The sequence below is a fragment of the Colius striatus genome, chromosome 10 (genome assembly GCF_028858725.1).
Source record: "Colius striatus isolate bColStr4 chromosome 10, bColStr4.1.hap1, whole genome shotgun sequence".
Classification (NCBI taxonomy): Eukaryota; Metazoa; Chordata; class Aves; order Coliiformes; family Coliidae; genus Colius; species Colius striatus.
The window spans coordinates 29,279,779-29,297,030 of NC_084768.1; the positions used below are offsets into that span (position 1 = coordinate 29,279,779).

Here is a 17,252-nt window from a genome sequence, read left to right on the forward strand (position 1 = left end):
AGTGAGTGAGTGAGTGGGTGAGTGAGTGAGTGAGTGAGTGGGTGAGTGAGTGAGTACTCCATAGTTATGCATTCCCCCCTCATACCATTCCCTTTCTGGTGCAAGGAAGCCTGGTGATTTTGAGCTGTTTTTTCCCCTCCTCCCATTGTCTTCTCAGGCCATGCAGGAAACAGGAGGAAATAGGAGAGCGCACATTTCCTTGTTTCTTTTGTTCAGCTCATCCCACAGCCCTTCCTCCCCAGCAGAGAGCTTCCTTCAGTCCAGAAAGCCTCTACAAACCAGACACCCTAAGGTTCACTGGTCAGCCTTCACCTCCTCCATTTCCCACTCAATCATTCTTCAGGACACGCTCCACTGAAGGCACCTTTGCAGGAGTCACCTTTGAACTTACAAACTACTTGCTGATCTGAGACAGTGACGCTGGGAGGAGAGACAGGTCCAAGGAGGTAGGGAAGGTTTTTCCCCCTGCTTGGTTTTTCTTTCTCACTCCATCCCTGGGGACCAGAAGGCCACGTTATGATCCAGCAACAGCTGAGACAGCTCCTGCCAGAGGGGGAGGTGGGCCCTTGCCCTGCCTTTGCCTTGCTCGGCGGCTCGGTGGCAGCCCTGGTGATCTGGAAGTGGCTGCAGAAAAGGCAGATCCAGGAGAAAATAGAAGAGGCTCGAAGGACCCGGGATGAGGGCATGAGGAAAATAGCTAAGGCTGTCCAGCAGTTCAGAGAGCAGGTAACCTATCCTTCTGGTGGGGGAGGGAGTCCCACTGGGGTACCTATTGATGTTGTTCTTCAGCTTCTCCTTCCAGCTCGTGCCTCCATAGCTTTCATAATGAGAAGTCCAGGGAAGATGTGCCAGCAGCCCTCAACTAGAGGAAAGGCTGCCTTGGGAGGAAGGGAGATGGCTGCTCTCCTCAAGCTGGATGGGATGCAGTGGGAGCCTGCAGCCAGGGAGATGGGAATTACTGAGTGAGAAGAGGTTTTGGACAACACAGGTGGTGAAGCGTTGGACCTTCATTGACTCAAAACTCAGTTCTTTCAGGATCTAGAAATATCACTTGCCTCTATGGGTAGAAGCCAGAAAGCATTTTCCTCTTTCTAACTCTTCAGTTTACACATCTCTCCACACCTCTTGATCTTTGTCTCTAAAACCTGGTTTGTGGCTGGCTCTTGGAGAGAGCCGTCTCCCAAAGAGCTTTCATTAGACTTCCCAGCAAGTGAGACCTCCCAGCCCAGCAGACTGCCCAGAAGATGCTTGGCCTAATTTGACACTCCTGAAGCACAGGGCACTCAATGTCCCCTGGGAGCAACCAGGCAGGCACCCAAACAGCATGGATGTGGCCCTGAATTCCTCCTGCAACACTGATTTCTAAGCTCCTTCACTTCTGAGTAGGTACTGGTTCAACCAGCTTATGTTTTCACAGGTCACATACCTGGAGACAGAGCATACCAGCTACAGGTGATATGCATGCTTACAACTTGTTTTGTTAGAGATGTATCTCTACAAATATGATCTGAAAAAAGCTATTGGTTCGGACAACTGCCAGTGGTCTTCACCTGAGTAGACCTTACCCACCTGTGAGTCCCTGCTGACTTCTTTGCAGTTGGCTGGGCTTGAGCTATCAGATGTTTGTCCTCAGACCAGGCTGATCCCATACTACCTGTACCCATCCTGAGGGGTGAAAGGCCAACCTGAAACTTGTGTACAAGGACTGGGGAACCCTCTGCCCAGGCTGGTGGTTGCTCAGCTCGCTGTGGGTAAGTGCCACAGTGCCAGGAGGAATGCCTTGATGTGAGGCACTGCCTTGTCCTCTGCTGCAGTGGATTCAGGAAGCTCTTCTACAGCTAGAGAGACAGCTGGGCTCCTCTTCATCACATTCATGACATCCAAACTCAGGATGAAACACTCAACAGCACAAGCTCTGAACCCCCTCGTGCAGGATCTGCCTTTCCAGCAAGCTCTGTTGATAACGTTGGCAAAACTGATCCCCTCTGAGCTGAAGCTGCTGTCCTGGCATCCCTTTCCTCTGCCCCTTGCAGGTCCCCAGCGCCCAGACAGATGCCATCTTGTCACTGCCTCTGCTGGAACTCACAAGGAGACTGCAGGAAGGGTCTCTGTCCCCCAAGACTGTCCTCTACACCTACTTAGAGAAGGTGAGTGACTGTGTGATGGCAAATCACTCTGTTCTCCATGCTGTGGCCTGTGGGCTGGTGGTTGAGAAGAGCTGTTGGAGCTGCTGTGACAAGCCTTTAATATGGCAGATATCAGGAGAGAGAGATGAAAAGGCAGTGATATCTTTGTCTCCTGGGTCAGTCCTGTCACTAGACAGTCCTTTGAGATGGCTTGAGCTGGGATGCTCTGGGGAGGGGGGTAACCACTCATGCCAAGCCACTAGCCCTTGTTTTGAAGATCCAGATAGCTACTGAACGCACATGTGTAATGATGCTGACCTTAACTAACACTTATTCCTCCACATGCCTGGCAAAGGCCCTGGAAGTGACCAAGCAGACAAACTGCTTGCAGCATTTTATCCCAGAGTGTGAGGAGCAGCTCCAGGAAATACAAGAGCAGAGGGAGAAAGGGCTGCTCTATGGCATTCCTGTCAGCATCAAGGATCACATCGGCTACAAGGTGATTCCCTTTGTGCCCGTGCAGTGTCTCACCATGAGCTGGGGCTGGGTGGTGAAGTGGTGGAACACAGAGAAGAGGGAAGGGGCCTGATCCCTCCCTGTTTATACCATGGGAAGCCTGGCTGGGTCTGAGGCTGTGGCCTTCCATCTCATTGCAACAGCAACCCTGCTAGGTAGAAGCCTCCATCAGCAAAAAAAACAAGGGGTGAATAGTTATACACCTGAATTATTTCTTCTCTGATAGATGAGACAGCACAGGCTGGGCTACATGGTGTTTTGGGCTACAACTTACAGACTTCTACTCAGAGGTTTGCAGTATCAGGGCTAAGGACACAGCTTGGCTTCTAGAAAGTCATTATAGGCAGGAATCATTAACTTTAAACGTGCTGCAGCCTGGCCAATGAGCTTCTTAGCAAAGAGCCTGTGCATGAGATGCACCAAGGACCTCCTGATGAGGATTGACCACACACTCCTGAGCTGCATTTGTTAGGCAGTCTCCTCCATGTTAACCTGCCAACACAGTTAAGAGGGCTCTCAGCCCAAAGCAAGCCCCAAACACCAAGGCTAACTCAAAAAGGAGCACAGTGTGTTTGCCTGGGATGTATGTTCTCTCCCTGAACACCCACTGCTGGCTTGCCTTGGACAGCAGAACACTGCCTTTGATCATGGGCTAGTGCACCTTTGGAAATGCATCTGAGTCAGGGGAAAGAAACAACACAGAAAAGAGCAAAGGCAGCTTCAGGAGAAGCCTTAACCCTGTAAGGACTTGGCAGCCCTCTGCCAGGTATGGAAGGAGAAGGGATCCTTGGCCCTCCATGCAAGGAAGTGGGCTAGTACACACCCCCTCCCATTCCCCAGCAATGGGGACACCAGGTCATCCTTCCAAAGCTGCAGGGGAACTGTGCTGTGTCCCTTCTGTCTGCAGGGGCACCTGTCGACCTGCGGGCTCGTGCAGTGCCTGGGCACCGTGGTGCAGGAGGACAGCGTCCTCGTCAAGGTTTTGAAGACACAGGGAGCCATCCCATTTGCAGTGACCAACGTGCCTCAATCCCTCTTCAAGTAACATACATCATTACAAATCTGTCTCCTGGTTGTGCTCCTGAAGCTAAAATCCAGCCTATAGGGCTCAGGACAGCATCCTTCCTGTCTCCTGAGATGTTGCCTGGATGAGTCTCATTGCCATCAGCTGCCAACAATCTCGATTCACCTGAAAGTAGCTTTCAGATAAGATTAAGAGGGGAAAAAAAACCCTACCATAACATGAGAAATCAAGTGCACCTGTGCATGGGAGGGGAGGATTGGGAAGGGTGTCTTGAGGGATTTATGGGGATGGAAGGATGGAGTTGGTTGTGTCACATGAGCTCACTGCAAGCGAAAGCCAACAGACTCAAGGTATTAGGCTGCTCCTGACAGCCTGCTTGCTGCTTTTGTCTCCCCAGCTATGACTGCAGCAATCCCATCTTTGGCCAGACTCTGAACCCTCTCAACCCCCAGAAAAGCCCTGGGGGCTCCTCAGGAGGGGAGGGAGCTCTGATCGCAGGGGGAGGCTCCATCCTGGGCATCGGCTCTGACATCGGCGGCAGCATCCGCCTGCCCTCCAGCTTCTGTGGGCTCTGTGGCCTCAAACCCACGGCCCAAAGGCTCAGGTAGGTGCTATGGTCAGCCCTTCCCACCTTGCAAGGAGGCTGCTAACTGTCAAACTCAGCCCCAGAGGCAAGGGACTGGGTGAGTACTGGAGGGGAGAAGAGAGGACAGTTTCTTAAGAGCCAGTGTGCTTTGCTCAGAACCTCTCCCAAGAGGCAGACTTGGGTTTTGTGGGGAAATGGTCATGTTTTCATTGTAAACCTGGCCTGGAGTTAAAAGGAAAAGGGAACTAGAGTGGTTAAAAAAATGCCAAAATGGAACAGTTTTGGTTAAACCAAAGAACAGCTTTGCTGGGGTTTAGGTTTGGGTTGGCTTGGGGTTTTTATCTTTGTTTTAATCCGACTTTGCAGCTTCACGTGGCTCAAATCAAATACCTCAAATAATTTCCTACTGCCTTGAGTCCTGATCTAAAAACCCCACAATGTTATTCAAATGTATTGGGAATATCTCAGCATTACTAAAATGAAAATAGCCTTCTGTTTCTTCTTCCACAGCCTCTCTGGAGCAAGTGGCCCCTTCAGTGGGATCCTGGCAGGTACAGCCATTTTTAGTTGCTTTTTTCTCTATGTGCTGTGAAGAGTTCTAGGCCTGAGGAAAGCATGAGACCACTAAGATCTGCCCAGAGCCCATCTGATCATCTCTTGCAGCCAATGTGGCTGTGCAGAAGGCTGGACCAGTGTTTGCTGAATGTGGGCATGTGTTTTCCTCCCACTCCAGTTCCCTGTGCACTGGGGCCGATGGCGAGGGACGTGGACAGCCTGGCCCTCTGCATGAAGGCACTGCTCTGCCAGGAGATGTTCCAGCTGGACCCCACTGTGCCCCCCATCCCCTTCAATGAGGAGGTGAGTCCTCAAGTCAGCAAGCCCTGGCTCTTTTGAGGGTGCTGCACACTCAACGTATGCGTTCTCACGAGGTTCAACAAGGGCAAGTGCAGAGTCCTGCACATGGGAAGGAACAACCCCATGCACCAGTAAAGGCTGGGGATTGACCTGCTGAAGAGCAGCTCTGCAGAGACAGACCTGGGAGTGCTGGTTGGTAACAAACTGACCATGAGCCAGCAATGTGCCCTCGTGGCCAAGAAGGCCAATGGCATCCTGGGATGCATCAAGAAGAGTGTGGCCAGCAGGTCAAGGGAGGTTCTTCTCCCTCTCTACTCTGCCCTGGTGAGGCCTCATCTGGAGTCCTGTGTCCAGTTCTGGGCTCCTCAGCTCAAGAGGGACAGGGAAGTGCTGGAAAGAGGCCAGCTCAAGGCCACCAACATGATCAGGGGACTGGAACATCTTCCTTATGAGGAAAGGCTGCAGGAACTGGGGCTGCTCAGCCTGGAGAAGAGGAGACTGAGGGGAGATCTTATTAACACTTACAAATATCTAAATGGTGGGTGTCAGGAGGCTGGGGCATCACTTTTTTATGTTGTATCTAGTGACAGGACAAGGGGTAATGGGATGAAGTTGGAACACAAAAAGCTCCATTTAAACACAAGGAAAAACTATTCTACTATGAGGTGAGGGAGCCCTGGCACAGGGTGCCCAGGGAGGCTGTGGAGGCTGCTTCCTTGGAGGTTTCCAAACTCACCTGAACACATTCCTATGTGTCCTGATTGAGGGGAACCTGCTTTAGCAGGGGGTTGGACTGGATGAGCTCTGGAGGTCCCTTCCAACCCCATGATTCCAACAGTTCTGTCATTCCTTTTCCTTCTGCAGCAGGTTTTCCCACCTCCAGCCTTCGCAGGAATGGCTGAATCTCCTGGTCTTGAGTGGGAAGGGAGGACTGGGAATGCTTAGGGGTGTCTCTTTGCTGCAGGTGTACTCGGGCCGTGCTGCTCTGAGGGTCGGGTACTACGACACGGACGGGTACTTCCCACTGCCGCCCGGCGTGAGGCGCGGCCTGCGGGACACCGCGGCGGCCCTGCGCCAGGCCGGGCACCAGGTCAGCACCCACAGCCCTGGCTTCACCCATCAGACACCAGGCACAGCCCCCAAACACAGCTAGGCGATAAATGACCTCCCAGAGTTAAGGGATTGGGTTACTACAGCCACGTAACGCGACACAGACCTCACGGGGAAACGGTACGAGCCATGAGAAAATGGAGCAGTTCTCTCATTGTGGGCACCGTGGCCTTGCTGAAACTGTTTGGAAGTTGTTTGTCTGCTCAGTCCCACAATTTATAGCCAAAACATAACTGTTTTGCCACTTGAAGGCTCTCTCCCTCAGCTGCTCCTCAGGCTGGTTTCAAAGGCTTCACAATAGATATGTGGGCACTGGCACTTTTAAATGCTTCTAACCCCTTGCTCACAATTCTCAGCGTTCAGCTCAAAGTCCAAATGGTGCTTATATGAAATAGGAAATGAGGATAGAGAGTTAGGGTCTATAAATGAGGAGGGGTAGAGCTCTAAGGAATGAGAAATGTCTGAAGGCTGCTATCACCAGGAGGGTAACAGATCCATCTCTGACCCCCTGATGGTTGTGGTCCACACTACACAGCAGCATCCCCAAAGTGCTGCGTTTGACTCTGGAAGATTGGCCTGGCACTTGTTTTTCTAGGCCTGTCCTTCCCCAGCAGAGCTCTGAGAAGTGTTTTTCCCCTTCCTTCCCCCATGCCCATTTAGAACTCCATTCTTCCTGGGCCACGGGATGGGGAAATGCCTTCCCTCCATCCAGATCTACCTGTGGAAACATGTTAGTGATGGTCCTCATAGCAAAGTGGGTCCAGGTGTTTATTCTACTGGGGCAAGTGGGGAAACTGGAGCAGTTTCTGGCTCAGTGACTGCCTGGAGCGGGATGGAGGAAGAAACAGCTCTGGAGAGATCTCAGAGCTGAGCCAAATGGCTGTTAGGAAGAAATAATCCCACAGGGAGATGTCTGGGCTGGTAAAGGGTTGAACCAGGGCCCCAAGGAAGCTGCTGCTCTGCCTTTGAAGTACATCCACAGTTGGGCCTTGGAAGTTATTCACATCCCCAGGCTACCACATAATCATGTATTTTGGTGCAGCTGGTGCCTTTTTCTCCACCTCGGATCCACTATGTCATGAACGAACTGTTTTTGAAGACGTTTTTTGCTGATGGAGGTCATGCTTGGTTGGACATGTTGTGAGTATGAGCCATTTGGCACCAGTGCTGTTAAAAAACCTCCATCTCCACATCCATAGGAACACCACACAGGCAAAACAAGCCCATCTCTCCCACCTCAAACAGGAGATAACTCGTGTTTCTGAGAAAGGGCAAACAACTTCTTTCTAATCATCTCTCAGCAGAGGAGATATTGTAGATCCAAGCCTGAAGTCACAAGTGAATTTCTGCAAGATCCCAAGGCTGGGGAAGAAGCTTCTGGCTCTCATTCTTAAACCTCTGGTGAGTCATTGGCCTCAGGCTCAAAGTAGAGTAGTGTCAGCAAGGCCTTGAGATGGTTGAAAGTGTGATGGTGGTGAAAGACATCCTTATCTAAAACCACTTGGATTTCAGGCCACATCTCTTTTTGGAAGGTACTTTCTAGATCCCTGCTGGAATTATTCCACTGCAAAGGGAAGTGAGAGAAGGACCAACCAAGAGCTGTAAAAGATTAATGCAGAGCCCACAGCAAGTGGTTTGTCAAATGCCAGAGCCAGCAGCACCCAGTTTGCTACAGATTCATGCGTTGGGATACAGGGACGTGAGGCTGGAGTTTTATCCCTGTGCTGGAGGCAAAGATCACACACCTTCATGGGGACTCCTGGTGATCAATAAGGGCTGGACCTCACTGTTAGCCCTTTCACCTGAGCTGAGCAGCCTATTATAGGGCTTCTCCATCCTCCATTTCCTCCTCTCTGCTCAGTTAGGTTGTTCTCAGCTGACAGAATCGAGCTGCAGTGGGTTAAAGATGCACAGCTGAGGTGCTGAGGGATGTGGGTTAGTGATGGGCTTGGCAGTGCACAGTGAGCAGTTGGACTCCATGATCTTAAAAGTCCTTTCCAACTGAAATGATTCTATGAGTGGGAGGCAAGCAAAGTGCTTGGAAAGGTTTTGTTTCTGTGAGACAAGCAGCTAAAAAATGCTCTGAGTCGCCAGCCATAGAGAAAGGTGACTGGGTTCAAGTCAGTGCTTTCCTCTGTGAGCAGCAAACGCTGGGCTGTAAGACACAAACTGGGAACCAACAGCCACGAGTCAGAAGAAAAGTTGATTCAGAACCATGAGGAGCATTTTTAATCATCATCATTCACCCTCAGTGCAGCATCCCCTGGGACAGAGGCAGGACAGGCACAGGTTACTGCAGCCCCATGTCATCTCTCTAACAGGAACCTCTTGTCTCCCCAGTTTCCCCGCCTGGCTGAGTATCTGAGTGCCCTGAGTGGAATGAGGTAAGATGGCACAAGTCCACAAAAGTGAAAGGTCCCTTCTCTCAGTGTCCAGGAGGAGGGGCTGCAGTCACCACAGGCTCTGCCCTGCTCTCCCCAAGGGCTTTCCCTCCATCCAGGGCATGGCCTGAGCCTCCAGGAAGGCACATCCCCAGGGCTGCACTGCCCCTTGGTGTTACCCTGAGGACTGAGAGTGCATGAGTTCATACAGGGAAGCTGTGGTGGAGATGAGTACAAAATCCAAGCTCACAAGAGAAACCTGCTTCCAGGCATTTGTTAATTGCTTGGCCAAATGCCAAGGGAAGCTTTAGATAAATTGTGAAAGGTGTGTTGGTTTAATTAACTGCTAAAATCACTCAGTCTTATCAACCTGAAGGATTATTTAAGCATTTCCTTCCCTTTTAAGGTTAAAAATATTGCTTTCTTTTCCACTTGCAGGTCGGTGAAGGAGATGTGGAATCATCAACATCAAATCCAGGTATGTTTTGAGGACTTTTCTCTCTGGCATCATGCTGTGACTTGAGGCTTTATGGCAAGAGCCAGGTCAGAGGGTCATCAGTTAGGAAAAGGCAGACACAACCATGCAGGGGGTGCTGGAGAGGAGACAAGACAGAGGGAAGGACACAAGAGAAATAGGAATCATAGAATGGTAGGGATTGGAAGGGACCTTTAGAGATCATCTAGTCCAACCCCTCTGCAGAAGCAGGGTCACCTAGATCAGGTCACACAGGAACATGTCCAGGTGGGTTTGAAGACCTCCAAGGAAGGAGCCTCCACAACCCCTCTGGGCAGCCTGTGCCAGGGCTCCCTCACCTCAACAGGGAAATAGTTTCTTCATATGTTTAAGTGGAACTTTTTGTGTTCCAGCTTCATCCCATTACCCCTTGTCCTGTCACTAGATACAACAGAAAAAAAAGTGATGCCCCAGCCTCCTGACACCCACCCTTTAGATATTTATAAATGTTGATAAGATCTCCCCTCAGTCTCCTCTTCTCCAGACTAAACAGCCCCAGTTCCCACAGCCTTTCCTCGTATGAAAGATGCTCCAGTCCCAAGATGGCCCTGTGCTGGCCTCTCTCCAGCACTTCCCTGTCCCTCTGGAGCTGAGGAGCCCAGAACTGGACACAGGACTCCAGATGAGGCCTCACCAGGGCAGAGTAGAGAGGGAGAAGAACCTCCCTTGACCTGCTGCCCACACTCTTGATGCATCCCAGGATGCCATTGGCCTTCTTGGCCACAAGGGCACATTGCTGGCTCATGGTCAGTTTATTATCAACCAGGACTCCCAGGTCTGTCTCTGCAGAGCTGCTCTCCAGCAGGTCAATCCCCAGACTGTACTGGTGCAGGGGGTTGTTGTTCCCAGATGCAGGACTCTGCCCTTGCCCTTGGTGAACCTCATGAGGTTCCTCTCTGCCCAACTCTCCAGCCTCTGGGGAATCAGCCCCTGCTCCCAGTTTGGTGTCACCAGCCAACTTGCTGAGGGTCACTCTGTCCCCTCATCCAGGTCATTGATGAAGATGTTGAACAAGACTGGAATAGGGTAGATGTTGAACAAGACAAGGAATAGGGTAGATTGAGTTTTGAGTCAACCCAGACAGGACTTCATCAGTTGCCCACAGTGCCCAAACCCAAATACCCGTGTCCCACAGTCCCAGCACCATGATGGCTGTCCTGGGCAGTCTGGCCATGTGCTGTGAGGGAGACACACGATGCCCTGCCTCTTCCCTCAAGCCTGGCTGCCTGCTGCTGCCTCCTTGGCTGTGCCAGAGCCTGGTGCATGGCCGGGGAGCCTGAGGCAGGGCCGTGGCTCCCGTGACGTCTGCGCTCTCCTCCCCAAGGCCTATCGCGCAGAGTTCATCGCCCGCTGGAGACAGCTGCGGCTGGACGTGCTGCTGTGCCCTGTCCTGGGGCCTGCCTTCACCACAGGGTACCCTGGCAGACTCCTCAGTAAGTGAGCCTGGCACCTGCTCAGGAGGGGAGGCAACCACAGCGTTTGAGGCTGGTCAGAAACCTGGGAGCTTCAGCACCCGCTTGGGCATGTTATAGGCATTAGGAAGGCAAAATAACCACTGTAAGTAAAGCAGCCTGAGCAGGTGGGGACAGACACAGGGCTGAAGTGATCTGCTGGCAGTTGTTTCCAGCCCTGTGCAGTCCTTCCTCCCAGCAGCAGCCTGTTCTCAGAGGCTTCACTGAGCACATAAGGTGTACATTAGAAGGAAGAGGGGAGGCTGTGGCTACCTGTGCTCTCTCCTCTGCTCCCCTCAGCTGCCGTCTCCTCCACCATGCTGTACAATGTCTTGAACTTCCCTGCTGGGGTTGTACCTGTCAGCACCGTGACAGAGGCTGATGAGGAAGAGCTAAAGCTTTACCGAGGATGCTGCGATGACCCCTGGGACCACACACTGAAACAGGTATGTGACAGGGAGAAAGGTGGAGCAGGGGCTGCTGATGGGGGCTCAAATCAGGGGCTCCTAAATGTCTCCATCAACATGGGCACAGCACAGAACAATTCACCTCTTCTTTATACACCTTTTCCTAATCCTTTTTCTCCCAAGCCCTTAGAAACCCAAGTCCTCCAGCTTTGGGGGAGAGCCCCAATGTTGGATTATAGGCTGAAGCCAGGAAGGAGCTGTGCAGCAAGGCTTCCTTGTGACAGCCACATCGTGCAGCAAGGCTTCCTTGTGACAGCCACATCCCACTGCCCTGTGCTACACCCCTGCTGCTCCATGATGCCTTCTCCAGGCCTGGGCTGTCAGCACATCATGGATCAGGAATGAGCATGCTGAAGGAAAAGGGATGTGGCTGCAAGGCAGCTCAGAGCAGAGCTGTCTGGGACGTGGGCTGGGGAGGAGTTAAACATGCTGCCCAAGATTTGGCCATCGCTTCTATCATGAGAACAGCAAGAGCCTTCCCTCTGCCCCAGTGTGCTAACAATGCTGGAATGCCAGGGCTCAGCCTCTAACCTCTCCACTCTAAGCCACAGGCCTAAAGCAAGTATCCACAAGCTGCTGAAGGTCTGAGCCCCCTGGCTGCACCCTCACCCTTTGTGCCCCCGTTGCAGGCTGTGACAGGAGCCGTGGGGCTGCCGGTGGCCGTGCAGTGCGTGGCTCTGCCGTGGCAGGACGAGCTGTGCCTTCGCTTCATGAAGGAGGTGGAGACCCTGAGCCGTGAGAAAAGAGCAGCATAAGCCCCTTCAAGCCCAGAGATCACAGGGAAGAGAGAAGGAACAGGACTGGCTTAAGATGGGTACAAGCGAAGACAAATCGATGAACAGCTCTGTCCTGGAGGGATGGGCATGGATGGGGGGGGTCATCCTGCTTTCCATCTCTGCTGCCCCTGAGACAACAGGATTACAAAAGCTCAACAGTATTTTCTTACTAGCACTGGAGAAACTTCATCTGGATGTAAGCATGGGCTGCCCTGCAAGGAATAAAGCCCTGTCTGCTCACCTATCACTCTTATTTAGCTCACAAAAATTAAATGTATCTACTAAGCAACTCCTTCCACCCTCCAGTAATGCTTCACTGATGGCTTGGATTGCATGAGTGCACTTTTATTACTTACAGTCATAGAAACACCTTCTCACCAAATAGCACCCATCATGGGAGTGTTCACACCTTCCCCCAGTCCCAGCTTTCCTCTCCACCAGGGATGGCAGCACTCACTGGCCCTTCCACAGCACCAAGCTCCTGCCACCACCAGATCTCCAGCATCCCACAGAGCTTTCCAGATGGTGCTTGTTAACCCAAACCTGCTCATGTAGGATGAAAGCAGTCAGGAGGGAGAGAGCAGCATCCACACGGGGGCATTTACCCTGTCCTGAGATGGAGGGACAAATCCTTCCTCTGGCAAGATCTCTCTCTTTTTTCCTAGATTAAACATCCCAGTTTCAAATAGATAAAACATTCACGAGACTCCACAGCAGGTCTGGCATGTGTCTCTATACCTGCAGTAAAAAGACAAGGCTTCCTCTGTTCCATTTCAGGAAGAAAAGATAAATACAAAGCAGTTGTTCTCTCCCTGGGAAGGGGGGGTATTTCCTGAGAGGCAGCAGCCAGGGCCCGTCCCCCCTTCTACAGCCGCCGTAACTTGCAGAAATAGGTGGGTCCGAAGTTGGCTGTGAGGTGAGGCAGCACAAGCTGCCCCACACGGCACTCAGGGAAGAAGGAGAAGGTGTCCTGGAAGAGCAGCTGGAAGTGGCTCAGGTCCTCCACCTGCACACTGATGTCAAACTGGGCTCCTGCAACTTCCACGGCTCTCTCGATCACACACTCGTTCTGCAGCGGGGACAGGGAGCAGGTGGAATACACCACTTCCCCTCCTGGCTTGGTGGCGAGGATCCCAGCCCTGCAGGCAAGAGCAACATGTGTGCTGTCACAGGGAGAAGGGGACAGCGTGGGCCACCAATGTTCTCACCCACTGAAACTGGGGAGGCAGCTCCTAACTCATAGGAGGTGACAGACACCTCCCCATGAACCCCACGGGCTCAGCAGTCTCACAGTGTCACTGTGACCTGAGGACTCTTTTAGAACAGGGCCATATGAGTCACTTAAAATCCCTAACATGGGAGTGATGCTACCAGGGAGCAGTTTGGGAGGAGTAATCCTGCACCTGCACTCACCTCCTGGAGAACAGGATGGGAATACACACAAGGGAAGAGGCTCTCACAGTTCAAGCCTCGCCATGGGATCTCTCACGTTTCCTTACTGCCCCAGCTTGCAGTCAGCCCACCCAGCCTTCCCTGAGGAAGAGGGTGACAAAGTGCCCACGTGCTGGCAGATGTGGTCACCTGAGAACCCCCTGGGGCTGACTGCTGGGCTCTGGCAGCTCATCACACAGCAGGAGAGCACTGTACCCATGCTGTTCCTGCAGCCCTCCTCCTCACCTCCCTGGCTACTGCTCAGGCCGGGAAACACGTTGGATCTCACTGAAAACATTTGTACCTCCTTCTCTTACATGATTTGATGTGTTCAACTACTGACAGTCCAGAGAACTACACACTTTACACACATCTCAGTGGAGGACATATAAAGAAAGAAGAGCTTTGAGTGCTGGCCAGGGAGAGCTGCCACCCTCACAGAAACAGGACAAACCCCCAGCATGGAGCTCACTCACATCAGCAGCTGCAGCTGCAGCATGGGCAACATCTGACGCTCCTTGGTTCGCCTCTTGTGGAAGATGTTGTTGTCCACCTCTGTGACCGAGTGCCTGTCCGTCGTGCAGGGCACATCCACCAGCACCTGCAGCACAGCTCCTGCATCAGTCCCAGGCCTGGGGCAAGCTCAGAGAGTCTCCTACGAGCCACCTGCCACTTGCCCAACTCCTCCACCCCTGTCACCACCCGAGGGCAGGCGTGCTGCACCCACGCTGAACTGTAACTTGTCTGGGCTGCCTCCCTCTGGCACCCTGGGAATGTGCAGACACACACACATGGTGGATAACATCCTGCTCTCGTGCCTGTCCTCAGGGAACCTTTGTTTTGTGTATCTTCCTGGGAGGCACCATTGCAGCACTTATGGCTGCAATCAACAGTGCCAGAGCTCCTGCAGTGCCAGAGCTCCTGCAGTAACAGGCCCAGCTGACAAACAAGAATTACCTGACCTTCACATTAAACCCCCTCCAGGGGGTTTTTTAAGGATTTTTAAGAGGTATTACACAGGTAAAGGTACATGTCCAGGTGAGTTTGGAAACCTCCAGAGAAGGAGCCTCCACACCCTCCCTGTGCAGCCTGGGCCAGGGCTCCCTCACCTCAACAGCAAACAAGCTTCTCCTTGTGTTTAAGTGGAACTCTTTGTGTTCCAGCTCATGTCCATTACCCCCAGTCCTGTCACTGGGCACTACAGAAAAAAGTGTCACATCCTCCTGACATCCACTCTTTAGGTACTTATATGCACCAGATCCTGCAAGAAGGGCATAGCATGAGGAAACACTACTCCATATGTGGCTTAGTCTTCTCTCTTTCTCTGTACTTAAGGAAAATTATACTGTAGGACAAGCTGCTGTCTTCCCTTGAAACTGGAGAGAAGTGAACCAGATGTGTGTATATTCACTGGTTCCATATCACTTACCTTATGGAAAGTGCCACCTTCCAGCTGCTGCCAGTCCCTTCCATCATGGGACGTGACGCTCACAGTCTCCCTGACTTCCCTGGGCACGTAGCTCTGCAGAATCTGGTACAGCCTCTTTGTCCGGGAAATGGAGATGTCATTGGCTGCCAGATGCCCTGGGAGGACCAGAAGAGGCACACTGGGAATGTCACTCTTGCAAAGCCACACCTGATTCTCAGCTCTTAAAACCAGAAATCACAGAATGATGGGGGTTGGAAGGGATCTCTAGAGCTCATCCAGTCCAAGCCCCTGCTAAAGCAGGTTCCCCTCCATCAGGTCACACAGGAACGTGTCCATGTGGGTTTGGAAACCTCCAGAGAAGGAGCCTCTGCACCCTCCCTGTGCAGCCTGGGCCAGGGCTCCCTCACCTCAGCACCAAACAAGTTTCTCCTTGTGTTGAAGTGGAACTCTTTGTGTTCCAGCTCATGTCCATTACCCCCAGTCCTGTCACTGGGCACTACAGGAAAAAGTGTCACCCCATCCTCCTGACATCCACCCTTTAGGTACCTCAGTGTCAATCAGGTCCCCCCTTAGTCTTCTCCAGGCTGAACAGCCCCAGATCCTGCAGCCTTTACTAAATGATTAACAGTCAGACATGAATGGGCACAGCACACTCTTCCAGCCCTGTTTTATGCAAAGGGAAGACGAACAACCACCTCCACTTACCACAGAGCCCAGTCTGCAGCAGAGCCAGAGTTTTGCCACCTGGAGCCGCACAGAGGTCGAGGACAAAGTCATCTGGCTGCACGCAGAGCGCCAGGACGGGCAGGAGAGACGCAGCATCCATGAGGTAATAGTCGAGGAGCCCCAGAGCATCCGGCCTGGAAACCACTCATTTCGAATCAAACAAGCAAAGGTGTGAGGGGAAAAGGCAGCAGCAGTTGGAGTGAGGATGGGGATGTCTCACCGTGCAGGGCGGAAGCGCGTGATGTCACCCCTGGGGAAGGTGTAACACCTGATGTTGGAGGTGACAGAGGCGCGAGGCGGCGGTGACATCTCTGCCTGCGACATCCTCTCTGCCCGGGCCACCGTCTTGCCCTCAGCAGAGCCCTCCTGGGCCCTGCTCTCGCCTCTCCCCGCCTCCTCCGCAGCCTTTCTGGGGGCTTCCGACACGAAATCGCTGGCGTTCAGCAGCTCCAGCTCACGGGCGACGCGGTCAAGGGCCGAGAAGCTGTTGAGGAGGGCGCCGTGCTTGGGCTCGCAGAGCAGCGCGGCGCGGGCCGCGGGCCACAGGCCCTGCAGCTGCAGGCTGTAGCTCGCGTCGAAGTGGTGCAGCGCCAGGCGCGGGGCCGGGACGCGCGGCGCCGTGGCGGCCTCGGCGGGAGAGAAAGCACGGCGGGCGTTAAACACCCCCGCATCACCCCGCAGCCCCTCGCCACGGCCTCGGCGCCTCTCCGGGAGAACCGTGCGCTGCCCAAAGCCCCCGGGAGCTTCCCGCGGCCGCACAAGCTGACGGTGCCCCGACACCGGCGGGGCCGGGCCGGGGAAGGGCCGAACGCGGCGGCGGGCGCGCCGGGGCGGGCTCGGCTGCGTGCCGAGAGGTGAGCGGGGGGATGGGAGGGGTGAAAGAGGGGGTGCTCACCCACTTCTCCTTGTGCCGGTGGCGGCGCGGCCCCAGCCCCGGCGCCGGCCCCCGCCGCAGCAGCCCCCGCGCTCCCGCCGCCCGCCAGCCCGCGCCCAGCGCCGCCATCGCGCCGCTCCGCCTCTTCCGGGGCGGGCACGGCCCAGGCAACAACCCCCCGGCGGGGAGACCGGGCAGCAGCTGCTGGAGGGGATCCGGCACCAGGGCCGGGAGAAAAAAACACCAAAAACCCCCAATTACGGAAATGAACAGGCCCCAGGGAGCTCCGTTTCCATCCACCAAGGATTACACTTGCGAAAGCGTCACAGATTGCTACACGGATAAGGAATGGCCGCGTTAAAAGGTGGTTTATCTCACCTCGCAAAACAGCTGGCAAAGGGATTTACTGCTCCGTGAAACGTCCGTTTTCCTGCTACTAAACAACCGACTCTGAAGAACAGGGCAGGAACTTGATCCCTCCACAGGACGGTTGCAGGTCAGAGGGGGCTGGTGATTCACACAGAAGGGCTGTCATCCCCACACGGGACCCTTTGTGCTCGGGGTTTGAGCAGTGGAACCACCACCCTGTCTGGCTGCATCCATGGGGTCAGCTCTTCTGGGCAAGAATGTGAAGCCAACTGTGACCACGAGGCTGTTCCAGCCCCTGACAGCAGGAGGTGACAGTAAAGGGCAGCTGAGAGTTCTCCCCTAAAAGGGGAAACTTCTCTTGCAAAAGGTCCACTCTCTTTAGTTTGCCTTAGAACTTGCTGTGTGAGCAATGTCAGTCTTGTGGGGCTTGGAAATGCGTATTTGTGGCTCCAACAGACTCTATCCTGTGGGCTCAGGCTCTGGCCACAGCTACACAAACAGGACACTCCCCCAAGGCAGGGAAAACTCCCTCCACAAACTGGGCTCTGACACCCGCCCACTTCATCTTAACCCGTCGCAAGGCAGAAGCACGAGAAGTCAGGAGTAAACCAGGGGTA

The 17,252-nt window shown here is 53.5% G+C and overlaps 2 protein-coding genes across 4 annotated transcripts; one reads left to right on the forward strand and one right to left on the reverse strand.

The window, feature by feature from the left end:
- The first annotated feature begins 252 nt into the window (after nt 1-252).
- On the forward strand, nt 253-12,104 carry LOC104557849 (vitamin D3 hydroxylase-associated protein). Of its 3 annotated transcripts, none has more exons than XM_062003318.1 (15): nt 253-726; nt 2,034-2,147; nt 2,482-2,625; nt 3,550-3,683; nt 4,064-4,270; nt 4,763-4,803; nt 4,986-5,110; nt 6,072-6,197; nt 7,260-7,357; nt 7,519-7,618; nt 8,558-8,601; nt 9,037-9,076; nt 10,437-10,545; nt 10,864-11,009; nt 11,660-12,104. In XM_062003318.1, exons 1-15 carry the CDS (start codon nt 517-519, stop codon nt 11,783-11,785), a joined length of 1,764 nt encoding a protein of 587 aa, XP_061859302.1. In that variant the 5' UTR covers nt 253-516; the 3' UTR covers nt 11,786-12,104. The 3 variants fall into 3 exon arrangements, with proteins under 3 accessions (XP_061859302.1, XP_061859303.1, XP_061859304.1); XM_062003319.1 differs by having other exon boundaries at nt 7,522-7,618; XM_062003320.1 differs by lacking the exons at nt 10,437-10,545; nt 11,660-12,104 and having other exon boundaries at nt 10,864-10,981.
- Nucleotides 12,105-12,130: 26 nt separating this feature from the next.
- NSUN4 (NOP2/Sun RNA methyltransferase 4) lies at nt 12,131-16,395 on the reverse strand. The gene is made up of 6 exons (XM_062004365.1): nt 16,288-16,395; nt 15,613-16,019; nt 15,372-15,526; nt 14,667-14,821; nt 13,714-13,838; nt 12,131-12,945 (listed from the first exon to the last, which is right to left on the reverse strand). Exons 1-6 carry the CDS (start codon nt 16,393-16,395, stop codon nt 12,672-12,674), a joined length of 1,224 nt encoding a protein of 407 aa, XP_061860349.1. The 3' UTR covers nt 12,131-12,671.
- Nucleotides 16,396-17,252: the final 857 nt, after the last annotated feature.

Bases quoted from the DNA above. Each gene is read 5' to 3' on its own strand.
- NSUN4 (XM_062004365.1), bottom strand. From the start codon at position 16,395: ATGGCGGCGCTGGGCGCGGGCTGGCGGGCGGCGGGAGCGCGGGGGCTG. The intron at 16,020-16,287 runs GTGAGCACCCCC...TCTCCCGCCGAG, and splicing joins ACCGGCACAAGGAGAAGTGG to GCCGCCACGGCGCCGCGCGT. The intron at 15,527-15,612 runs GTGAGACATCCC...AGTGGTTTCCAG, and splicing joins ACGCGCTTCCGCCCTGCACG to GCCGGATGCTCTGGGGCTCC.
- LOC104557849 (XM_062003318.1), top strand. From the start codon at position 517: ATGATCCAGCAACAGCTGAGACAGCTCCTGCCAGAGGGGGAGGTGGGC. The intron at 4,271-4,762 runs GTAGGTGCTATG...CTTCTTCCACAG, and splicing joins CCCACGGCCCAAAGGCTCAG to CCTCTCTGGAGCAAGTGGCC. The intron at 7,619-8,557 runs GTGAGTCATTGG...TTGTCTCCCCAG, and splicing joins CTCTCATTCTTAAACCTCTG to TTTCCCCGCCTGGCTGAGTA.